We start from the raw sequence: 26,406 nt of genomic DNA, 5'->3' as shown, positions 1-26,406 counted from the left end.
TTAGGACAAGATTTCTCTGGACTCGCCACATCTGATGCTATCTTTTTCAACTATAGTCTTTGTATATATGTCATTCTAAAACAATTGGGAGGTGTGGTGCAATGTGCTTCCTTGAAAAGAGGAACACTGTAGTAAAAAGTACTAATTCTGTGAGAAGAGTCAACCACATAAAATGCTAATGCTGTAGCTGGGAGGAGTCTGTGCCTTTGGTTCTTAACTCCCTTTGGGTTTTACCAGTGACTTGGAGCAGAAAAGTGTGTGGTCAGTTATGGTGACACGCCAAAAAGATTTTAATCTTCCTGACAACTAGATATCTCGATATACTAGTAAGTTCAGTGTCTTAACCACCTCACTTGCTATGTGAAGTAATAACATGCAATTAATGAATATTTCAAATTGTTCTGCATGTGACTTGGAAGCCTTAGTTGACTAATCAAATACATGATTTGCCAGTACTACAGCTCGAGACATCGTTGCATGAACTTTGTGTAAGAGTGGGTTCATTCAATAAAAAATAAAAGGAGCATTTAAAGAGCCTTTTATTCTTGTCATAAAGATGCTTTGTGCTATTGACGTTGTGTATTTGACAGAATGGTTGGGGATGGATGCTGCAGAAAGTTGTCTTGTATTTTGATTGTCTTTTATTTGAGACTTGCGTGATTTTTATCCTCAGTGTCATGACATGACTGGTGAGTTAAGATTTCTGCGTTTGAATGGGGTTTTCCAGTGTAGTTAGTATCTGTGTGTTCCATAAATCAGTTACTCTGTTTGCCTCGGTTGTTCTGCATATTATGGGGTGGGGTTTTAGGAAATGTGATCTGATTTTGATTCCACTTAAGTCAAGCTTTGGTAGGACAGGGCTCAGAGTTTTGACTATATGCTGGCAGCTAAAGTGCGTGCAGCCACATCAGGCACAGGGCTGATTCTGTGGTACCTTACCATGATTTGCTGTACTGTCCTTTGAGTTTTTAATTCTAACTCTGTGAAATAAAATAAATAAAATATGTTTGGTATTGTTCTGTGGTTGGGTTTGGATTTTTGTTTGAGTTTTGGTCTTTTTTTTTTTTTTTTAACAGCTGAGCATAAATAGGTAGGTAATCTTGATTTAATTTGGAAGATATATTTTAACACATGGCTCTAAAATGCAGCACAGCACCAGTGGCACAGTAAAAGCAGTTGTTCCACCATAGTTCCCTATCTCAGTTTATTTTATCAAAGTAGTTCAACTTCTGTGAGTATGTGTGCTAATAGACTTTTATCGTATGTATGAGTAGTAGCGTAGCAGATATTGTCCTGTATTAGTCATTGTAGTGAGAGATAATAGAGAAGTCTGTTCTCATTTAAAGCTATAGCAGAATGCATGAAGCAGCTTTAATTAATGTATACTATAATAGCATTGAATGCCTTAGATTACATCAGATAGATTCTTATGATAAACACATGACCAAGTATTTTTAAATGGCCTGTGAAATTCAATTTTCTGATATCCACCCCCACCTCAGAAAAGCAAAACTCCCAAGTGTTTTAAAATACATAAACTTGAACTAGGGATAAAAGATGAAGAAAAAGCTTCTAACTTGTAGTAGGCTAATTGTGCTTTTAATGTCTGGAATTAAAGTTTTTCTTAAATGCAGTTTTGAGATATGCAGTATTAATCCCAAAGTGCATACAGAGCTTAGTATAGGAGTCAGATACTCAGTTCTGGCGTTAGTTTTTTGCATTGTTTCCACATTCTGGCACTCCACTCCATTTCCTCGCCTCACTGAACACTGAAAGGGACATAAATTGACATAACTAGATTTTTCTGACTGGTGCAAGGGAAGCAGCCTGAAAGATAAACTTTAACCTATCATCCTGTCAACAAATTTGCATTGTTACAGAAGTAAGAATTTATGTACTGTGGAGTCAAGAATAGTATGCAGGGACAATGCATTATGATAAAGTGCATATCTGAAGTTATATTTTTTCAGCCTAAAAATAGGAGTGAAGTATCCAACTATCTGATCTGCTTTTTCATAGTCTTGGCATAAAAGTTCTGAGTATTTTCACTGGCCTAAAAGTGAGGAATTCCTAACTACAACAAAAGTTCAACAAATTAATGGGAAAATTAGGAAAGAATTTGGCCTGTCACTGTAGTTTTGGGATGGCCAGCTTCTCTTAGCAGTCTATACTGTGTCTTCAGCATGCCACAGTTCAGTTATGCAACCTTGGGAAATTTCTCTCCCACTGAATGCACTCTTCTTTTATTAAGGCTAATGGGAGTCATGTGCTCTTGTCAGTGGGAAAGCAGACCCTTACTAGTCTTTCTGGTAGATTTGGTGGAAACAGAGCTTACGTTCATTATTGCTGTGTTCTGGGCAGTTGGATGTCTCATTAGCGGGATGTTAATGATGTTCAGTGCACCTCTGTTGGACAAGAGGATGTGGTAAAAATACAAAATGAGTGACTTCTTGATCTTATCATTTTGTGTATCGTTGGATTAATTTCTGTTTTGCCCTTTCTCCCATCCCAGTACTTAAACATTATTACCTTTAACCTGGTGGATGTGATGCTGGGGGTGCTTCAGCCCCACTGTCGGGCTGCTCTGCCCTAAGCCTGGGCCATGGCTCCTCTTTCCTTGGAAACTTACTGCATCTCGGTAGCAACCGTTATATATTTGATCCTTCTACAATTTAAGGCAGGGAACAGAACACAAACATTGATCAGGTAGGAGCCAGATTTTGGCTGGGGCACTATCCATGTAGTATCTTTGTAGCGATAACCACATGCAGAGGGAATAAACGTGGTTTTGCACGACGGGGAGAGGCCCGCGGGTGGTGGCAGGCAAGAGCCATGCTACTGCTTCACTGAGCAGATGTTCCTGCAAACCGCCTGCAAACAAAAACAAACCCACCATCTCCCTGCCGAGCAGCAGGGTGGGCTGCCTCCCCCCCATGAAGCCGAGCCCTTGGCCAATGGTGGGAATTCACTTCCCCTCAGAAAACGCTGGATTTCGGTTTATCTCACCGAGGCACCAAGAGAACAATAGGCTATTAGAGCATTGGAACAAGGCGGGCAGTGACTGACCCCCTCATTACTTCGCTGTGCAGGCGAGGGAGGCTAAAAGGAGGGGTTGGCCACCCTCAGGACTAATCTGGTGGCCGGTGTGCGGGGGCCTGGGCTGGTGGTGTGTGTGAGGTGAGGGTGGCCATGGGGGACTGTGGAGGTCTTCACCTTGGGGCTGCCTGTATGAAAGGGAAAGAAAAAAAGATAGAGGCGGTGTTGGCAAAGTAAAAGCGGTTTGTTTGCTTTCTTCTTTCTGGTACAAAATTGGTCTTCCTTTGTTCTTCAGCTTTTAAGACAAAACTATTACATTCACAGTGACAAAAATAAATGATGTAAGAGTGGCTGGAAACAGCTGAATGAACAGGTGAAGTGTCCAGACAAGCAAAAGGTTGTCACCTTCCCCAGTTCTACGTGGAACGGGACAGGCAGGCTTTCACCTCCCATGCCGTCTGCAGACCTGATTTTATCTTGAAGGCAGCCTTTGGAGCCGCTATCCTTCTCAAGACTGTGCACATCTGTAAGCAATTAGATAAATTAGGCTGTTGATATCTCAGAAATTAGAGAAACTTGTTGTACTAAGAATTTATTGTTTGAGAGGAATAATGATATAGGGGAATGCTTTAATCTACACACAAGGTATGTTCCAGCTATGCGTACCATCAGTCTTAAAGGTGCACTTTTATTAGAAGCACTCTTATTTCAGTGATGTTAAATACATAGAGGTGCAGAGTGGATATGCATTTTGAGGAAAGTCAGATGGGACACAGCTTTCAAGTGTTGCGCTTGCCAGTAACTCCTCCACTGTAAAACAGAAACTAGGTGTTTTAGTCCCTCAGCTTTCACTTGTACACATACCCTTAACAACAAAAAAAGAAACCAGCGCTCCTGATGACATTTCAGACTGTCTTGGGTAGAATTTTCCTGCCTCTGTGGCTGGAGGAGGAGCTTATCCAGTACCTGAGTTACGTGTAAATCAGTTGATCTTTCCATGGTAAGAAACAAGGTGGTGAAAACTAGTTTTCTTTTCTGGACTGAGGTACCTGTTGCATGCTGAGAATTTTGTGGGGGTTTTTAAGGTGTGTTTCTCAAAATATGTAATAATGAAGAATTGTGGCATTCCCATTCTGGGTAGTTGTCTACTCATTATGTAAATGTATTCCCTAATGCCTAACTGGAAGCCTGCTGGAAGCCTCCTAGTCAGTGCCCGCACTCTGCAGCTCTTGGGTTACAGCTGAGGGTCCAGTACTGGAGACTTTGCCATTATTTTAATGGGGGCAAAATGGGCTCTCCATGTGGAAAGAATATTTAATAATTATGATATACACTTGTTTTTTTAATCAGTTGAGGGAAAACAAGCGATGGCAGCAGCTGTGCCATGTGAGCAAGTATGTCATGAGCCTGCTGGGCAAGGCATAGTGAAGGGCATTATTCCGCTGGGAGGTTGGCACTGGCCATGGCCCTCCAGAGTTGCCACAAAGGATTTTCTGTTCGACATCTAACGCAACAAGCACATTCATATGTTTGCAGAGGGTTTCCATGGAAACCATGTAAACTGTGATGCTAGCAGACAGAGGCAAAGGTTATACTATTGTAGAGGCCCTTTTGTATTCTCTTTAAATGTTTCAGAGCAGCTATATTTCTTAACTAATACTCTGAGCCTATGTAACAATTTGTTCAGATTTTAGTTTTGGCTGCTTTTTTTGACTGAGCATTTGTCATGGTTGTACCGAGGAGGTCAGATGAGTTGCAAGAATAACAATGAAAATGTTTGTTGTGTTTTGGCTTTTTTTTTAACATACATCACTTCAATATCATGATTTGAATTGATTTATCTCAGCAGTCTGTATATTGCTATATATCTAGATCTATATCAGCTATATATTTTTATACATAACCATATATCTGTATCATTGGTAATTGATTTATCTTTTTGTTAGTGATAAGGATGCAATTGGAAGAACAGGGGACAAAAGAAAATAATTCAAGCTCTTCTGCCCTTACTAGTACAATTCCCAGGTCTGTTGAGTGCTTTTATTGCCCAGGTAGAACTAGCTCTTTCAGGTCATCATTCACTGGCATCTGGGGAATTTTGAATGCTCATCACCTCTCGGAATATGAACCTATGCTATTTATAGATACCAGTTTCAATGCCAGCTAGTCTTTACTATGCTTTGAGAGTCCATGCTGGTTTTAAATTTGTACTACAAATTTAAATTTGAAAACATGTCTTGCTTTATTTGTTTCAGGAAGTACTATCACCGTGGGCACAAGTGTTACTTATTATTAAAAGAAAGAGAAGTATTGTCTCTTCTGTATGATTATCCAAGTTCCCATTTGACTGTCCATGTCTGCAAAATCATGCTTGTTGATAGGTTCAGCTTAATTATCATGGGAGTTTTTTTTTTTTAAATGACTGAACTCAGTTCTGCACTCATATGTGCACTGGGTGCATGCTGCATGTCAGCAAGAGGTCAAGGTACCTGCTTGTTGTTCACCTGCTGCTCTATGGAAATGCGATCTTACTTGATCACGCTGTGCATGTATTAGCATGTATAAGCCTGCCACTTAACTTTTGAACCTGTTGGTTACTTTAAGCCAAACTTGGTACAAAGGTTACAAATAACTCTCTTATGCATTACAAAAGTTGATACCTGGTTAGAAGAGAAAGGTGTAGGGTTTTAATGCTGAGGTTGAAGAGAGGTACAAGCTGATCGTTCCATCTGATCATAGGACAATAACTAAAAAATAAAATCCAGTATAAATGTACATAACTAAACTTGTCATCAAATTTGCAGAACCAAAAACCATTAAATTCTCAGATTTGAAGTGTTTTATACTTTGCTGCGAACAGTATATAAAATCTCTTAGGTGTATAAGATGTTCCCGTCTAATAGAGACCAGTAACCTAGAGGCATTGTGTTTCCAAACAACATAGTTTTGAAAGCATTCACAGTTGTCCTGAAGAAGCACTTAGTAATTACTCTTTTTGAATGTCCCATACAAGGATGGAACAGCTGACTTGGGGTACTTGTTGTTGGGGGAAATAGTTTCTGATACAGAATGAAAAGGTGAAATGTACCACTAGCTCAGGGTAGCTGTTGACTCACTTTTGGGCAGCTAGGCATGCCCATAACCTGCTGCACCATGCCAGGGTGGGCCAGGAAGGGATGGGTTTGTTTAAATATTTATCTTTCTCTAGCTCATGTTCTGTTATTAGATATCAGATGTACAATTATTAAAAGCTTTGTATCCAGTGCCTCATTAATGTTAAAAATAACTTAAAAAAAAAAACAAAACAGATCAGTTGGAATAGCTCCGTCCATCTTAGTCTTCTAGTCCAGTATCATCCGATTACAAACAACACTTTGAATATAAAATGAAAGTGAACACAGGGTAGACATAACAAAAACCTATCTTCAGGTTCATATAGCATAATTGTGTAATTGCACTCTGTGAGGGACAGGAGATGTGCAGCAGGTAGGAGTGTTTTTCATTATGAGTTCCAGCTTTCTGAAGTTGAAGGCAGAAGTCTCAAGAAAAGGTCTGTTCATATAGCACAAAACTTTGTATGCTTTTCATCACTTCTCCCTGACTGCTTTGCAGTACAAACTCTGACCAGTTTTGATAATTTGTCACAGAGAGGGAACATAATACTGATGATGCAGGCAGAAATCAAAATCCCATAGCAATTTGCCAGAGAATTAAAAAGAACAACAACAAAAAAAAAAAACCACAGCAGCCCATGAATGGCATCTTAAGTGCTTGTTCCAGTGCATACTGGAAGCATCACTCAAGATTAAAAAAAAACCAAAAAAAAACCAAAACCAAAAAACAACCACAAACAAACAAACCAGAAATCTAGCTATCCCCCTGCCCAAAATAATGGAATAAATTAGCAAGTTAGAACAATACATCTTAATGGAAAAAAAAATAAATTATCGACTTACTGCCCAACTCTAAAAGCAGCATCCACCACTACTCCTCCAGCAACCTTTTAGACCAGACTCCAGAAAACAGATTTCTCCTGTAGATTCCTGTTTTCTTTTTTGGATTAGGAAATTATTTCCAAAAAAGATGCAGTTCATCCACATCCCCACTGTGGCTAACGTAGAGCTGTGTCCGCCCTGGGTTGGTGGTGTCCTCCGCAGCATTACAGCCTGTCTGTGGAAGCTGTCATGAATCAGCCTTTGGCAGGCGTCTAGTCGCCTATTATTCAGCACTTGATTAATGAAGTTTTGTGGTATCTTTTGGCATGTTCTTACATTAATACAGAGATCTTTAATTCCTTGAACAGCGTTAAATTTTTATAAATGTTTTTAAAATAAACGTCCAACACATAAGTGAACAAGATAACTGAAAGACATAGAAAAGATGTGATTTACTTTCACTCCTCAAACAGATGTAATCTGTATAGCCTCAGACATTATTTTTTTTTTTTGTCATCAGTAATTTTCCTATGGTATAAACTGAAATACCATGCTTATCGAGATGATTTCCATGAGTTATTTAAATATTCAAAAATAAGCATCACCAAAGCTCAGAACACAATGTAATTTTTACAGCAATTGTTAACTGATTTTTAATTTGGTTGCTTTTAATTCATAAGGATATAATGGAGATTAAAATTTGCCCCAACATCTCTCTGCGCTCTGAGTCTGAACTCTGGCCCATGGGTAGCATGTCTGATACTTGCATTTAACATAGACATAAGTAGGTTTAATTGCAAACAGCCAAATACGTTTTTCAGGCCAGGTTAACAAACGAGCTTTGGAAATTCAATTAAAACAACTTTTATGTTATTTTATGAATTTCTGTCATAATACATTATATTGAGATAGTTTTATCTAAGAGACAGATAAGTTAATGTATTTGTTGGCTTCAGAATATTATTGGAATTATAAATAAAAAATCTAAGTCACAACTGGAAGAATTGTTTGGGGAAGGACTTGAGGGAGAGTCTTCCATGCTGTATGTGTTACTGATCAAAGGCAACATGTGTCCTCAGAATTATAACTGAGGTCTTTACAGCTAGACTTTGAGTCCACTGGTACTGCAACTCATTCAGGTGCCTAGTTTGTTTCTCCTCTAAGAGAAACCACGAAGAAGATTTTCTTCTTTTGTCTGCTTTAGTAGAAAGTAAGTGTCTTCTGAAACTGTCTGTGGTGGATGGTGTTTGTGCCACCTTGGCTTCTAGGAAGTTCTGTCCCTAGTACATTGGACTAGCTCCTCTTTAGACATGAAAATATTCACACTTCATGCAACTGCTTGGGACAAAAGGGAGGATGATTTAAATCTCAAGAAGTGTTGAATGTCAGGCTCATTTTGCATTTTAGAAACAACACAGATGTTTGCAAGTCCCCAGGATTTCATGTAGCATGCCAAGATGTATCCATGCTCTGTGATACTGAAGTAGTTTGTTGTATGTCTTCTATTTCATCCAGACTTTCAGTGCTTATGAGTGATGACGGAGAAGGAGAAATACAGGATAAAAGTAGATAATTGCTTGCTTGCACTGGAAAATAATAATAACCTAATTATGAAATATTTATATATTCTCCTTTTGAATTTTAAAAAACTAGTCTTTCTACTGTGCTTATTGTTGACTCACCATACCCCTCACTGTGTGTCCTACCGAAGCTTTTGTTAGTAAATCTTCACCACTTGTTCAGGGGTTTGCTGGCTACTGCTCTGGGCACATCTGCTTCTCTGTTCAGGGCTGTGGTTAAGTCCAAAATGACCCTCTGACTTGCTGGCTTGCTTGAAATTCAGTGGAGTAATTTTCCATTCCTGAAGGTGTAGAAGACCTTTAGCTCTCCAAATTTAATTTATCTTTCCAGTACCATGAGGAAAAGGTGACTGAGGTGAGCAAAGGTCAAATGCAGGCCAAGTCTGTTGAGATTGATATACATATTTATATAGGTAAAACTTTGACTGCATATGAAACTGTATATTTACCAGTTAGGTAGTTGGTTGGGTTTTTTTTTTTAATTATTTTCAAGTAAGCTGAAGCCAATATTAGCAATGTGGAGAAACAGGAAAAATGTTGCTGCACCGCTGTAAATTCTAGGGATTTCACTAGGAGCGATAATCAAATCAACATGCTTTTAACATAGCTAATTAAGTAGCTGCTTTTTGAGCTTTCGAAGAGGGCCTGGCTGCCCCCGAATGTCCATGTGGCCCTTCTCTGCTCCATACTTTCCCCTTCCCTTTTCCCCCAGACTGTGTGTAACCCTGGTCCCTTTGTGTATCCAGGTCAGAGCCTAGCTTTGTGGAGAGGTGTGCTAGCACAGCTAGGGGATGGCGTTTTGAAAGGTGGGGAGCTGAAACGCGTGAGTTGGGACGGGCAGGATCACCTCAAGCCAGCCAGGAAAACATGAAAAACTGTAGCATAAAGTGTGCTTAAGTCCTCTAAAGATGAAAATTTTGTACATATTAGGTATGCAACCATAACCCAAATCAAATTCTGCACATGTTAACTTCTGTCATGTTACTTTTTAATATACGTCAACATTTATGTTTGCAAATGGACCAGGGAGGAGAAAGATTTTCCTCTATGTTCAAACAAAACTAATTCCAGTAATGGAGACCCAATGAGGTGAGAAAAGGCACTCTCAGCATAATTTGGGACTAGTGATTTACAGATTTTGTCCCCTCTTCCATCCCATGGCTGATATAAGCTGTTAAAGTCTTACTAACAGAGCCTTCCCTCTACACCCCCATTTGTAGCTTGCTTTTTTAGAGCATTTACTAGAGTAAAAGTGTAGCTTTTTTCTGGAGATGCCCAGGTATTTTTTCCATGCTTCTCCCTGCCAATCAGTGGCACTGTGTCTGCTGCAGTCAGGCCTGGGCTGGGCTGGCATAATTTGTTTCACACTTTCATTGATCTCAACAATTACTATTTTTAAATTACGGTTAAAAACCTTAAGACAACTATAAAGCTCCTACTATGCCTGTTCTTCATATGTGAAATCAGTATATGCAATTGTGGTTTTATCTAAAACATTCTTAGTTTTTTACTATAACCACCATAAATCAACTTTTTGAAATGCTGTTGTTTTCTGTTTAATGTGAGAATGTATGTAGAATTCAGTAAAATGTTAAAATTCCTTTTTTGAGAAGCTAGCCAATTTATTTTGACATGATCAGGCTGCTACTGGTGTATTAATGTGACTTGTGTTATTGCTTATTTAAAATTTATGGTGGAGTGATTCAGAGATCCCAAGATGAACTGGGGGGAACCGTGCAGGGTGTGGTGCGTCATATAAATAAAGATAGTTTGTCCTGAAGACTTTATGATCGAAGGCCTGGCACAATTTCATCTTTTCTTCAAATCTCCAGTTACAAATGTCCCTACTGAGATTAGCTGTTGGCTGGGTTTCCAGTTCCCCACTTATGAGTTACGGAGGGCATTGAGCTGCAATTCAGGATGGTCAATGCATGGCAGTGGTCTTAAATGGGGTCTACACAGAGCTGTCGGTGGTGGTAAAGGTCAGGATCTGATGTGAAGAGGGGGAACTCCAGGAGTTTGGGCTATAAAAAGGTTTGGCTGCGTGCTGCCATACACGAGTTTGGTTGTTCATGTAAAACATTCCTAAAATCTAGCAGTTGCCTTGTGTCGATCATCTGGGTTGCCCACCGTCACAGCCTCTGACCCTCCAGAAAAATGCAGGAGGCAGCTGCTTTGGCCATGACATTTCTCAAGATAATCAAACTGCCATAAATCAAGAAGGCTTTTGATGTGCCCTGGGATCAATAAGAGCTTTCCCTGCTATCTAGTGTCACCCATTATACCAGTGACTGAGGACGGCTCTTGCAGATTGCTGGGAGTAGCCCTCATTACTCCAAATGGTGCTTTCCAGGTTGGTGTGAATTAGTGGATTTTTTTTTTTAAATTATTTACATAGCAAACTTGGTTCTTCTGCTCCATAACTGTAGATCTGTGTAAAGAGTGAAATTTTCCCCCAGCATGGGTGCAGTTCAGAGGCAGCCCAAGAAGAAAGTCATCAGAGGAAGCTGGAGGCTTTGCATTGCAGGGGGGAGAGAGGAAAAGCGCTGCAAAATGTGAAAGGTTTTGACTGCAATCAGGTTTTTCAGTTATGTGCAGTTTTTTACAGATAAGTTCTCAGTTGTTATTTTGGAGGATCCTAGGTTTCATCTTTTTCAAAGGATTTAGGGAAATTTTTCAGCCTTTGCTTGTCTATGAGTGAGGGTTCTGTGTTTGCATACTTGCACAGTTTAATATGGATAAGTACTAACAGAATGTAATCTATTAATTTAGCCCTCTCTTGTCTACTGCCTTGTGAAATATTTTTAGGTAACTTAGCCACAACTGATTTTGTAGATAAGCAGAGATAAACCTAAAAAAAAAATAAAATATATTTTCATTGTCTTAAAGTTGCAATATTTTGGAAAATAACTACCTTACTTTTCCATTACCAAGTTCCCAGATATCTCTGAAACTAGATGAATTCAAAATACTGTCCTCCCCCTCTCCCCCCCGACTAGTAATCTACTCTGTCCCTTTGTAACATGAATGTGAGCAGGGTGAGAACCAAAAGTTGAAGCTCCTTTGGTGCTGCAGCGTTTGCGCTTGATCAGAATCCTTAAAACCAAAAGCAAAAAGCAGTTATTCCTATTGAAAACTGATCCGTATGTCTTATGTCTTCGTTTCTGGTTTTATAATAAAACTGAAATACGCATTTGGGGTTAAAGCTCCCTGGTATTATTTTGAGGGGTTTGTTGAGTCAAGTAAAGTCAAAGGCAAATGATCTGGTTTTTGCTCTGCAACTATAGTTTACTTGTATCCCTTATTGATACTAACTCTACAGGGTGTCGGTTAGTGTCGGGAACGGATAAATACAGGACAATAACTCCCGGTGAGTGGCGAGATCACTGATGGATTCCTTGAAATATGTAAATATTTGATAATAGTTATTACTTTTGTTCTAGGCATCCAAACGGGTTTGACATGGGTGGGTAAATGTCATCTGTAAAAAAGGGGTAACAAAACAGGATCAGCAAGAGCTGAGATGCCCTGCCAGTCTGGCAGAGCCCATCAGGGCTGTGCTGGCCCGTGAGCCTGTTCTCTGACATGGGCTGCGCTGCTGGGAGCTGCTCAGGAGCGCCTGGATCTTCCCGTGTCCCCATGGCTTGTGGCATGCTGGAGTTACACACATGTTCATGTGCTTTCATCAGCTAGAACTACTGTTTAGAGATGATTGCAGTACATATGTTCTTAATATAGTTTTAAAACTGGTTAAATTTGGATGTATAGTTTATTCTTTGTAATGTCTAAACTTCCAGGTGGCATTGGGAAAGAGCCAATGCTTTTCTTTTCATTTGGATTTGCCAAAAGAAACCAGTTCCAGAGAGTTGATTGAATTCTTGCAGGTCGAGCACTCCTGCTGCCCGTGAGCTGGCTGAGGGTGGTCACGAGCAAATGCCGCACCAAAGCGGCAGTTCTGCTGCCATTGCTGTGCTGGCTGCCTCCTCTGCCAGAGGTCTTCTGCTTTCAGAGCCTTTTTTGCAGAAGTCCTAAATGCTTCAAGGGAATACAGCTTCAGAAAGCTTGCAACTTGAAAATCTGTAGTAATTAATGTTGCTCTGGTCCTTTACCAAATCCTCTGGAGCAGTATAGGTAGGAGGGAGTCTTCTGTGAGTGGCAGGTAATTTTTACCATGGAGCAAAGTGGGAATGAGCAGAAAAATGTTACAGGGGGAGAAGTAACTTCATTTCCATTGTTGTCATTCACCACACCTGTGCTTTCTGTGAGAGGAGCTTTCTGTGTATGCCATAGGGAGAGGTTTTCTTTTCTCTGGATGTCTCCTTGGCTTTCTGCTACAGCGAGGATATCCCTCCCGGTCAGCAGTCTTGCCTTTGAACAGAAGTAGGTTATTTAACCTTAGTATTTTCAAGTGATCTCATATCCTGTGCATAAAATTTTAATTTAATGCTGCTATAGAAAAACACCTTAAACCAAGAGAATCTTACATTCTCATCATAGAACCCATTTTTACTCTGCTTTTTTGTGAACTTCAGTATAACATAGAAGATGAAAAAAAACCCAGAGGAGAAGCAGGTGTGAGGTAAGACTGACAGCTTTTCAAGTCTAGTGAGTACAGAAACTATTTACATTTTAACAAATAATTTAGTGTATTAGCTGTTTTCACTCTATTTAAGGAGGTGATTTTTTAAAATTGCCTTAGAAATAGTCTCTTTCAATGGATTCCACACTGTTTCATAGGACCAGTTACCCTGTGTACCCAAGCAGACATGCCAACTATCAGCAGTCCAAAGTGCAATTTCATGTTCTTTCAAAATATACGCATATGCTTCCATATGTAAATAAAACTTATCTATGAGCAAAATATAACTCAGTTTTATATGGAGTTTCTGGTAAAAACTGTTCTGGTAAGAAGCTGTAAACCAAGTAGTTATTAAAAATAATGAATAAATAAAAGGAGGAAAAGAGAGATTTTTTTTTTTTAAAGGAACAAGGTTAGGGAAAGGGAAAAAAGAAACCTGCATGATATATGTGGGTGACTGACCTCCCTCTCTTAAAGCGAGGTTTAAGTGGCACAGTCTATTGTGTCTCTTTAAAGTTGCAAATTAATAGTTCTTATTTGCTTGTGTCATACTGTTACAAATAATTGGTGTGGCAAACTGTGTCCAGCAGTAAAAGAGGATTCATAGTGAATAATACACATGATACGAATCTTCCTTCACCACTTTGAGATTTCAGTGCTTTCTCGTGGTGCAGCCAACCCCTTCCTGGTGTGCTGGAGGAGTACTTGGGTGCATCATTTCACCATCAAACTCTGAATTCCTCCTCTGTTACTTCTCTGTAACCAGTTTGTGTTGACTGGGTTTGTTCTGACCTGAATGTTTTGTGTAAGTAACAGCATAATCTCAAAATGTTCTTATTCTCTGCACAACTGTAACAATTTGCTTGTAAAACAAGAAAATATCATTTTATGGAGTGAAGCAAGGAAGCCCCTATGCAGCTGACTGCTCAAAGGACAGCAATGGAAAGAGCCCAGTTATGTACAGCCTCTCCTCAGCACAGGGGGTTCAATACTGGGCAAGATGGGCCTTGTCTCTGAACTCTAGAGGTTGTCCTTTTGCGTCTGGTTTTGTCTTTTATCACACTGTCACTCAGAAAAGGGTAACTGGATAACTTGCTCATCAAGGGTTCTCTCAATCATTTAAAAACTGTCACGCTGCAGTGAGGAATACCAAAATGTGAATGATTAAGGTAGGTTTGGGTCTAGAGGGTTAAGCATACCAGCTCATTTATGAGACTTAACACATGCAAATAGCACTTATGGCCATGTGGTAGAGCATATTGGATGCATCAAACCATCGTTCTAGGCTTGAGGTTTTTTTCCCCCCACTGCTTGTGCTGCAAAATGTTGGCAGGCTGGCCTGCAAATGTGGAGGTGCAGACTACACCTGCTACAGGCTGGGCGCATTATAAGGAGCCTGCCTTAACAGAGGAAAAAAATGTTACATCTTCAGTTAAAGGTATAGCCCTCCTATTCTGGGTGGCTATCTGCAACCTCCTATGTTACCTCGCTTTCTGATAGTAAAGAGTAGCTGGCTCAGTTCCATTTTACACTGAGTAAAGTGTGAGTTGCGCAGCTTGAATATTTATGTTGACTATAATTGCGCAAAAATAATTCTTTAGATTTAACACAGAAACACAAAACTAAGATTCAGATATACTCAAGTTCTTATTTCTTGGGAGAAAATACTCTACTGCCACATAGTCTCTTTCATGTGGTGTCTGAAAGGATATGATGATTATTTTATTAGCTTACTCTATTTAAAAGCAGAAGGACTTAAATTAAATATGCCATGCTGGATTAGAATATTTGATTTGTAACCAGTTTGGGCTGTAATATGACAAATTGTTTATGGGCGCACTGCTACTGGAAGAAGCTGTATTAGACACCCCCGTATCATCATTGTCTTTGTTTCAGAACAAACATTTGTGTTGATACGCAGTTAACTGGCTGGGGGAACTGACACAGCTGAAAATAAATTCATTTAAAAAAAAACCCAAAGTTAAAAACAAAACCACAACAAAACAAAAAAAACCCCAAACAAAATAAACCAAAACCAAAAAAGAACTTAAAACCAGCCAAAGAGTAGTTTATCCTACCCATTCCACCATCTCACCTTACAAACATCTGCTGGTGTGAATCTGAAGAGGTAATACCAGGAGAAAGCTGGGAAGGCTGGGAGAAGGTGCAACTACTTTATTTTTTAATGCAAATACTGCCTTGTGTCAATGTAAGGTCCTGGTTTAACAGGCTAACATGAGTGCTAGTGTACAGAATCACTGTGTATTTGTAAAATCGGTCAATGTAACATTGAAGAAATGCTACCTATCTAGTGTAGCAGAAGTATTTTCAGTTCCACAAATTGCATTTAGAAAATGCTAATGTCTGAACATGCATCTTGCTCATCTTATCAGTGTGTGAGACAGATAAATGAAACCCAAACCTGTTGTAATGTTTTCAAAAAAAATAAAAATCTGTCAACATGTTGTCAGATATTTATAGTATTTGATGTCCTGATCAGGAGAATTTAAAAATTAATTTAATTTTGAGGTGTTTACCCAAATATATTTTTTTCCCTAGAACAGATGCAATTGCTCAGTTGCATGGCATCTCTAAAGTGTATAGGAGAGAGGGTGAACAGTTGACTTTCTAATGCCAGAAGATAGCAATGGTGACCGTGTCTCAGTCTATATTCTGCTACGTATTTTTCTGTCCCTCTTAACCATTTCCTCATATTCCTTAAGCGTGTTTCTTTCTGCCAGCTAACTTATGTAGCTGACATGTTGGCTAAAGCCAAGTCTTTGATTCAGACAGGAACCTGCCTGTTTCATAGGGAGGCTGGAACAGAGATCAAGAGACACCCAGTTTGCTTCCAACAAGTCTCCTGGCAGACAAGATACTGGAGGGGGGAAGAAAGAGCAGACTGTTCCTTAAAAACAACCAGGCGAGAAATAGCAAAAGCAGAATAACACAATGTGTTCCTTAAAAAAGAAATGCTCAGATGTGGTATAGTCTAGCTCGAGCGCTCAGACCTGCAATCAGGCATACTGGTTAATGATGCGGCGCACACACTGCTGATTTGCAGTGCTGGAAACTCTCAAACAGATGGATTGTACTGCATAGAGAAAAAGGGGATGTCTGAAACCAGCCATAAAAAAAATCAGCATAAGAGGTAGGTTAATGCTTTGTTGATAGGTGATCTAATGATTTGACCCCTTTTCTGTTGCTCTGTCTTTCTCTTACGGTGATATTTATTTTATATACAGTCTGTACGTTACAAAAGATATATCAAGTCAGTGCCTTCTAGTGTGTTCTTTGGCAAGATAAATTTTTCTTGCATTTGGTCTCTTGTGCTTTTTTTTTCCTTCAGTACTCCTTGTTTCTCTGACCTCATTATTATTTTTGAGCTGCTTTTGTGATTTGACATTGAAAACAGTTATTCCAACAAAAGCAGCACAGCGTGGTACTTAGACTTTACAAAATGTCAAATGGGGATGCTCAGGACTTAAAGTTGCAGCCTAAAATTAACAGTTCCAAGTTCCTGGAATAAATTGGAAGCTTTTGTTAAATAAAGCTTATTTTTAAGTAGAGAGTTGCACAGACTCCTGACAGAGGCGGAATGTTCCACTTAACCGCTGTAGCCCACTTAAGGGTATAAAGTACAGAACAGAATAGGGAGGCCAAGCCCATCAGCTCTATAAGATACCAAAGCATGGAAGGACACAACCTGTTTTCTTATGTAGCAGTTTGAGTTCAGTTCGTCATGAACCAGGAGGGCATAACTAGACAGGGGGAAGCAATTACCCTGTAACAAAGTCTCTTTGTTTCACAGGTCCCTAAAAGTATTTTCAGCAGAGATAGCGATTCTGTACAAGAAAAGCTTCTATGTGCTGACTTGCTCTTCTTAGTTTCTTTTGCCCCACATTGGAGTAGTTGAACCATAGGTGGGATAACTGCTCTTCTGCATACTTTGAATCTCTTTTTGGTCTAACAGCATATGCATGCTAGGCCAAAATGTGAGCTAAAACATGTGTCTCAGCTGAGCAAGAGTGATGGCTCTTATCAGGACAAAATCAGATCCTAGTTTAGATTTGATTTCTCTGTGTATATTTATCCTTTCTGACCAGTCTAGATATAGTGTCTAGTTGCTATAGGGGCTTACAGTCTCTCACTTCCACCTGTATTTCAGTCTCTGAAATCACTTATGCAGTATAGCGTGCCTAAGAAGCATTAGCTAGTACCACTCAGGAAGATGGTAGCTCACTTTGTATAATTCATGAACATCATTGGAAGGGGTGGAAGCCAAAAGTTGCCTTGCAGCAAAGCTGATTTTTCTTCTAGGCAAAAGAATCTCACCAAAAAAAGGGGAGGGAGGGAGGGAGTCCTTTATCACAATTCATAGATTTTGAGATCTGGATTTTCTGTAAACGCTTACATCCATGTCATTACCAGTCCTGTGCTGAGAAGGAGGTACAGATTTTTAGATCCCCAAAAGCTGAGCACATTTTTAACAAATGTTCTCGGGGGGGGGGGGGGGGGGGGGGGGAACGGCAAACCACACAAAACAAAAAAAAACAAACACCACCACACCAAAAAACAGTGCAAGATGCAGATAAATTATAAAAGAATGGCTGATTTGTTTGAAAATTTTCCAGCCAAACAGTAGGGGTTATATGAGAGTCAGCCTGGGCCCAACAGAGCAGGCATTGAACCAGACCTAATAGGAACAACTAGACCCAATACCCATATTATGTTCAGTAACGGAGAGGATTTTTATAGTATAAGGACTTCAATGTTGTAATCTTAATGGCTAGAGGTAACAAACCACTCTGAAAGGAAAAAGGAAAAAATGAAGTCCAAAGCAATTAGAAAAATCTCTTTTGTGGATTTTGGGTATTGCCAGCCACATTTGTTTCTCTTTACAGATGAATGGGTTTTTCTGTCACTGTAAGAATTAATTCTAAAGTAACAGACTTGAACTAATTGTGTCCTGTAAACCTATAATAATAACAATAAAAGGTTTTTGAAGTTCAGACATGCATGTAGTCAGTTGAACCAACCAAGTGGATCAGCAGTGCAGTGTGCCACTTGGGGTTAACAGGATTCAGGAGCATTTTAGGAAAAACAGTTGGATAAGGCAACTCCTGGGAAGAAGCAACTGAAGAGAGGAGTCACAGCTGGTTGCCAATTCAAGCAAGGTTCTTGCCATCTGCATTTCTAGACTGCTTTCAGTTACCAGCAGGTGCTGGAAGTGTCTGTTCTGACTCAGATGGAAGTATTTACCATGATACAGATGGAGAACGGTGTAGGTTTAGAGATGTGGTCTCAGGCTCTTCATACCTTGTGGCATTTGGAGAGTGAAAGAGTGAGCTCATGGTCTTGTGTCTTCTCATGATGCTTTTTTCTTTTGTTTCTTAAACCCTGCATTTTTTGGGGTGGGGGGAACGGACATAATACATGGTTACAATTATAAGGGTATCTCTTCTAACCTGACCAGAGGAAAGCTGAGCTGTGATCATATCTCCAAACACTGCCCCAAGAAGTTTATTCTTCTGCTTCAGTGCTCCCAGCTGGAAAAGACAATAGTTCATTCTTTAGATAAACTAAAGCTCCTGTTATACTCCTACTAGATTTTTCCCAAACCCTCACTTCCTTGAAGCAAGCCCCTTGTCTTCCCCTCAGCATCCCCAAATTGTTCACACGTAGTAGGCTTCCCCCGGTGGTCAGTCATTTGCTAATGCTGAATGAATGCCTACTGCACCCAAGCAGCAAATGCAAAACTCACTGGTACACTTCCACAGCCTCCATACCATCAGAGTTCATGGAGCTTATCTCCAGGATGCAAATTAAACATGCCAGAATGTGGTGTGTTTGTCCAGCTCACCAGGTACCTCCTGGAAGCTCTGTATGTGCTCCTGGGTAATGTTCCCTCCTGGATGGTGTTTCATCCCTCAAAAAAAAAAAAAAAAAAAAAAGTGTAAAGGACAAAAAGAATTACAACCTGTAGTGATTGTCTTTTAGAAGGGTGTTAGCTGTATTTCATCTCAGTCCCAAATCTTCTCATAATCTGTAACATACAAGAAAATCATAGACATGGTTTTCTTGTACCTTACCTGCTAATGCTTTCCCAGCTCCGTAAGTGGTGTCTGTCTTGTTTTCTGCCTGGGGTTTCATATTTGGTGGCAGGGATGCAGTGCCCCAGGATTTCATCCTTGTGCCCTCCCTCACAGTGTGCCAGCAAAGCTGTTTGGGTGTCAGCGTGGGAAATTGGCAGAAAACCAATTTGCATCCTCCTGCTAGCCTTGTTCGTGGTGTGGCTGCGCAGTAGAGGTGCAGCACAAGGACCAGAAGGACTTGTCACAGGCAGGATGAGGGTTTTGGCTGCTTGGGCTGCTGCAGCTGGTTTTAACAGGGCTTCCAGATGTTTCATCCGGCAAATACGTGAGGATATAGTTGGAGGAGTTCAGATGCTCCTCATCACTGTTCACAGAATGCCCCAAACAGTAGCTGCGCTGACCCAAATGAGGGATGGGTGAACTGTGCCACAGAGCACATACCACTGATACCATAATGTCAAACCAGGCTGTTTTAATAATGCTCGACAGTTCTCGTTCCTTCATGTTTGGCTTTTTTTCCTCCGAAGATGTGAATTATTTACATGCCAAATACATTTGCATGCAAATATTTTTCTATTAAATATATTATTGAATGTAGATATTTGCATGTTAAAACATATTTGCATAACACTATCTCTTCCTAAAAATCTTGCTTCGCTTTGTTCCTCAAACCTGAGAAAACATCCTTCTTCAGTACCCACTTGAGGAATGGTGTTTGAGTGTGCTTCTGAGCCTGATTCTTTACATGAAAATTCAGGTGCCTGCTTCTTTGCTTTTGATCCAGTTCTGTTTGTGTTTACAAATGCTTATCAGGTTTTTTAATGAGATTTTAAGCGTAGCTTTGGACCAAGACATGAAAGAGGTTTTTAGGGTGGTGGTTTGTTTTTTTTCCCTCCTAGTATAATGAGCTTCAGTGAGAATCTTTGCATACAACTGCACACAAGAGGAGAAAAGCTAAAACTCAGCTGTTTGCCATGGATGCAGCCCAACATACAACCTTTTCTGTAGTCCCCTTGGTTTCTCTGAGTGTCTCCTGAAAGTGCAGACACCAGACAGCTCTCTGCAGAGATCCCTTGGCAATCTTTGAGCGGCTTGGTGTCTTGTCTTTAAGCTGGGGTTATAAGATGCTTTGGAAATGCTATAATTGAGGAATGTCATCGTTCAAGTTGGGAGATGAGGTCTGAACAGATGTTAAACAGAGGCCCCATCTTCTGGGGTGTGTTTGCTTTAACATGTCAGGAAGGAGGGCTATAAAAACCTTGGGGGGGGGGGTGATGCGTGCAATGAGAAATGGTACAAGAAAGCTTGTCACAAAATGTTGTAAGTCATTTCTGATGTCATATTTCTTAATTGTATGCTGTTGGGGTTTTATTTGAACTTGAATAGAAATGGTTATGCGTGATTAGAGAATTCATTACTGTTTTTTAAACACTTTTCTAGAATTTTTCCTTAGTCCTCTGATTATGATAATTATTCACTTGTTCTCTTTTCATTTTAGATGTTGTTCGGCAGGGATGAAAAAGAACATTATTTGTGTCCAGACTTGGAAGTTATATTCAACACCCTCCTTTTAATTGTTAATCATTCTTCCCTCTTCTTGTTTCAGGTGAAGCCTACCATCCGCGGTGTTGAAGCATGAGTACTGATGCCAGTCAGGTGGTGATCACTACTCCTCCCCCAGCCACGATGCCTCACAAAGAGCGGTACTTTGATCGCATCAATGAGAATGACCCAGAGTATATCCGGGAGAGAAACATGTCTCCTGACCTGAGACAGGACTTCAATATGATGGAGCAAAGGAAGAGGGTCACTCAGATACTGCAGAGCCCTGTGAGTGGGGTTAAGGGGGGGGATGAGAATGAAAGAATATTATTTTCTGAGATTCCTGATTAACTTTTTGAGACTTAGAAATACATACTACACCTAGTTAGAATATCTCTGGACCATCTTCTGAGAAGAATCACTAAACAGATTATCCAACATTTCGTTTGCATGGTGTTTTGTCTGTAAACAAGCAGCCTTTATTTTGTTAGTTTTTTCTCCTGATGCTTTTATATTCTTAGGCTTCACTGCAGTATTGCAAGAAGATCTGGCTGGCTGCAGGGTACTTAGTTAAAACATAAGGGGTAGGGAAGAGAGTGAAGGAGTCAGTGGTCAAGTAAGAACAAATTAGGGCATTACTCAGAGTTCTGCTTTCTGAGTTTGAATATTAACCTATCATTTGCATCAGGAATGCTTTAATTAACATTTATAATTGGCTTAAGTTTGTTTAAAAGCTAGGCTATGTTCTTTTCATGTCCTTGGAAGCAGTCATACCCGTACTTGGCCATATTAGCACTCATCTACTCATTGTATAAGTTCACTACTTGTGTAGGCTACATATAAAACTGTTAAATCTATTGAACCACACTGACATTAGTTTTAAGTTACATTTTAATATATGCATTCTTTTGGTTTAACCTGATTAATACATTGGAAAGTTATACTGTTGTCTTGAGTATTTTGAAGCCATGGGGAGTGAGTAAGGATGGTGGAGGGTGATCCTTTAAGGATGTTGGAATATAATGTAATAAGGATAACGGGACTGGGAAGGGGTTAAGCAGCTTTACAGATCCTTCTCTCTCCAGTTCCTCTGTAAGTTGGGGTGCTTCTGTAATTTTTTTTGAAGCTTTTCCATATGTAATGAGATTGCAAACAGCTGCTAGTAATCACCCTGTTATAGTCATCCATGAATAACAGGATTGTTTGCTAAAGTGTTATCGTGGAGTGCCTCTTGGATCTGTGTGTTGCTCTGAGTATAATGTGAACCTGTTGACTAAGGAATTTATTACTTTCAAGTCAATTTGTGCAAGTTTGGTTTTGCAGCCAAGCTCTTTTATAAAGAAAATACTCTTAAGGGAGGTATTGCATAATGCTTTAATCACGATAATTTTATGTTAAACACTCAATTATAAAATGTGATCAGAATCTGCTTCTTCCTGTTAAAATATTCACGTTATGAATAGCCAGGACTCACAGCACAGACCAGATCTTTAGCCTAACAGAGAAAAATAAATTGGAGAGCTCTTGTTTGGGCTTGTACATGTGTTATTTTCTTGGTCCTTTCAATGGCGGTATTGAATCTGATGAGTGTAACTATTTCCTTAACGTTTTGGGGGACCTTTTGCCAAGTCTGCAAAATGTAATGAATTTCCCTTTGCTACAGCCTCTGTGGTTTTTTTAATAAATGCAGTATCACTGCAGTGCAGATGTTAGGAAGAGGGATGAAGAGGGGCAACCCCTGAGTTTGGGTAACTGCTTTAACAGAAGGTTGGGGGACAAAGCGCTGCCGGGCTGTTGTTAGTGTCCTGCCACAAGAGAAGCTGAGCCCAGCACTTTTTGGGAAGTGACTGTTTGGAGCTGCCAATAAGTTGCAAGTTTTTGTTGTGTAAGGGAACAGTTGTCCAAATAAGCCAGGACCTGCCGCCTGCTCAGCTCTCAGCATCTGCCAGGGAGAAACGACAACATGGGAGCCAAGTGTGCGATCAGGCACAAAGGGGAGTTGTCTGAGCTACTATTTCCCCTCAAGTATCTCTTTTTATTGTCTCTTGATGTAAAAAATTCACAGGAACCCTGTTATGATTTCTCAAGTGAGGAAATAAAAGCAGTTTTAATACAGTATCTGTAACTGAATGTCCATCAAGCAAATTTCATAACTGATTTGGGGATAGAAACTGCATTATTTCTTCCAGGTTCCAGCTGCGATGTGCCATAATGTTTTGAGAGTCAGGACTGAAAACAATTACCTTGTCTCCTCCTGAATATAATATTTGTCGCAAAAGGGCTGGAAAGCATTTTTCCTGTTACCAGTCTGCGTAACAAAGGTTCAGGATTGAATTAACGAGAATTGTGTGTAATGTTTTTGTTCTATAGCTGCAGAATTACATATTAGAAGTTTGCATAGAGCTTTGTTGCTTCTCTGGTTTATTCCAGTCGACAAGGAAGAAATAGTTTGAAGGTGTTTAGAAGAAGAGGAAGAGAGGTTATCAGACACATTTTAAAGAAGAGCTTGCTTGCTGGTAAATCTTCACCCAGTCTTAGGTACATGCATTCATATCTTTACCCAGTCTTGATATATACATTCAGAACAGAGAAACAGCTATTGACTCATCTTCTAGCAAGTATTATTAAATGTGAGGTGAATGTAGGAAGGATAATACCTTTCTTAAAAATGCAATAGCATGTATGGACTTGAGGTGAGCTGGTTTGAACATGCACTTTCTCCAAGCAAAAGGTTATGGTGTAAAACTAAAGGGTTAATCACTGTCATATACTAGGAAACATAGATACTGATTCCATCTGTTTTATTAACAAGCTTTTTTCTTTCTTTCAAGTAGGAAAATCTAAGTCCTTTAGCAAGAAAATAAATTAGAGAATACATTTCAGGATCAGTGGTGTATTTTGCACAGTGCATGTTACTGTAAGGGCTACAGCCCTGACCAGACATCTCCAGACATCAAACTGCTGAATCTCTCTGATGTACTGTTTGATGCACATATTGATGTGCAGTCTGACTACTTGTCTCTGATGTGCAATTTCCCTTTCCTAAATTAAATAATTTAAAAGCTACCGAAAAGCTATTCCCATTACCTCTGACGTTTGCTAATGTCTTAAGAGTCTGTTCATAATAAATCTTAAACAAATTACAGGCATTTTATGACTGCTGCCCACAAAGAATGTCCTGGCATTATCTGTGAATTCTATGTTTGCTGAATCCTGCATGTAACCCATGAGCATCTGATGGCCTGGAGAATCTGAGAGAACCCACGTGTTTGTTGTTCTATGTCTGTTAGAAAGGTGGAAAGAAATTAATGTCAGCTGGGTCTGAACAGACCGATAGCATCCAGAGGTACTGCTGGCCAATCTTTGAGATAAAGCCATTTGAGTTTATTACAGTACTTTCTGCAAGTTCAGAAGGTTTGGGTGCTGTGTTGTTATTTTTAAAGAAAAAATACTACATCTGTGAAGTGGACTAATTTTATTGCTTTACATCGGGTCTGAGATAATTGACCTATAATATATCCGAAATTTGAAAAGATGGGGTTTTTTTTTTAGATTTTCCAACTTTGAAATTAAAAAGTTTTTTCTTTTTATATGCTAAACAGTCATATATTGTTTGCTAACACAGGGTAAGTACCTCTTTCAAAGAGTAAACATTTGTTTGCTGCATCATCAAACCCCTTATTTCAGTTATGGTATACAAGTACTCCTGGCCTTCATTTCCTTCTGGCATTTCTCTGGTGCTTTTACCATGGCAACTGGAAGCTTCAAAAACACTGGGGGGGCTGGAAGCAATGGTTGCATAGTTATGCTGTGTGAAGACTGAACAGTCTCAGTTCAGCATTGAGGAGCTCTGTGAACTTACTGAAGGGAGAAATGCCCTGCAGCCCTCCCAGAGAGGCCATGGAAGGCGTCAGGTGTTTCTGTGGGCAGGCAGCAGTGGCATGCTGCTTCCAGTGAAGTGAGACCATGTGAAAGAATTGTCTAACCAGCAGGAAAACTAACTACAGTCTTTAGCTAACAGGACAGTGTGTGTAACCCAACAGGAAGTTAGGATCACTCCTTAAACTGCATTGAGGAGTACCTTACATCCACTTTACATCACTGTATTTGAAGAAGAGCCACAGGTCAGGGTGGAAATGGGAGAGGACGCGTTCTTATACATAAGATATACTGTTATATGAGATATATTTAATTATTTTTATTGATGTAAGAAAAAGTTGGAGTACTCAAATTTGTGTATTAATTATAAGTTGAACAGTTGAAATATATAAACATAAAAATCCTTGGTTATTGGAGTTTAAATGCCCAGTTTATGTTTTGAATTTACCAGTGAAAGTTTTGTGTGGCTTGTCGAGACCCATTGAATGTGCACTTGCTGTTTTTACATATGAAACACGGTTACTTGGAGCTTGTTTGGTTTTAAGTTGAGCACTTTGCTGGCAGGATCTCATCATGCTCTGCTTTAATTTCATGTTGTATATAGAGAGCATCTACCAATCCTTCATGGTTCTGCAGGGTGTTCAGGGCAATTCTAGCTTGGCACTACTGTAACATGAGGGCATTGGTTCAGGTTTAGCCATCCAGATTGCAAAATCAGTTCTTTTTATGCTGAGGTTAAAAATGTACCTCTCTCCTGTGCCTCCCTTCCTTCCTTGTACATGTACACACACCCCTGCCTACCCATGCTAGCTGGTCTTGCCCAAAAAAGTGGGGAGATAACAGTCCAGCTTAGCAACTTGTCTATTCAGAGGTCTGCCTTAGCAGGCAGGATTTTCTCCTCAATAACAAGCAAACCCACCCACACTTGATGATGATTTTTTTTTTCATGGCTGTGTTATTTTCAAACCATCAGGACAGGGATGAAGGATGGTTTGATTTATTTTTTCCCCCAATTTCTGCAGTTGTCTAGCTTGCTTCATTTTGTATCAAGTGAACATCCAGTATCTTTGCAACACCGCTCACTTTTGGGGCAATTTATTTTCTCTAAAATATCAAAGTCTTTTCAGTTCCTCCCATGTTTCAGCTTCTGCTGCTCTTTCCCCACAAGTTCAAAAGCCTTTTGGATCTTTCAAGAGCATCACCCTTTGGTCTTAAAGGGCTCACAACTTTGTACATCCCCTGGGACCTCCTTGCTGGGCAGGCCTCTCGCACTGCAGCTCCTTCTTTGATCTTCTCTGCCATCTTCCTGCTGGGGAGTCCTGACTCTCCTCTCGTCACAATAGCTTATTTAATTGCATGCTTTCATCATACAAACTGTGCAGCATTTCGTTCACCAGGGGAGATAAGCTCAACTTGGCATGTCATTTAAGACATGCCACAAAACGTCCCTTAAAGATCCCCTGTGAGCCGTGACAATACCCTGCTGAGCCTGGAGCAGACCAGGTGGCCTGGGCAAGTTCAGCATTTTAAGTGAGGAGGAAATTATGCTCAGGGTAATGGTGTCTTAAATCAAGGCCATCCACTAGATTTCTGAGAGGGAACCAAGAAATCCTATTGCCTAACTTCCATTTCTATAGCTGTGACAGTGTGCGGTCAATTCATATCCATCTGCACCACAAGAGCAATTGTGAGTTTTTCCCCACTTTGTTACATTAAAAATTAGTTACTTTGCACTCCTCTCATTTCCATATTGGTGCTTT

General features: G+C 39.9%; 1 protein-coding gene across 5 annotated transcripts in view; it reads left to right on the top strand.

The window, feature by feature from the left end:
• Positions 1-26,406, top strand: part of ADD3 (adducin 3) — a 103,665-nt gene that overhangs the window by 53,211 nt on the left and 24,048 nt on the right. For 4 of the 5 annotated variants that reach the window (XM_056351482.1, XM_056351480.1, XM_056351484.1 and 1 more), the window contains one exon: positions 20,832-21,055. In XM_056351482.1, the coding sequence (XP_056207457.1) occupies positions 20,861-21,055 (195 nt within the window). In that variant the 5' untranslated portion in view covers positions 20,832-20,860. Of the gene's footprint in view, positions 1-16,033; positions 16,282-20,831; positions 21,056-26,406 lie in introns of those variants that run through there. The other variant, XM_056351481.1, reaches the window with a different exon arrangement.

This window comes from Falco biarmicus, chromosome 9, assembly GCF_023638135.1.
Source record: "Falco biarmicus isolate bFalBia1 chromosome 9, bFalBia1.pri, whole genome shotgun sequence".
NCBI lineage: Eukaryota > Metazoa > Chordata > Aves > Falconiformes > Falconidae > Falco > Falco biarmicus.
Note: the sequence above shows the minus strand (reverse complement) of the source record. Positions and strands in the feature narration are given on the sequence as shown.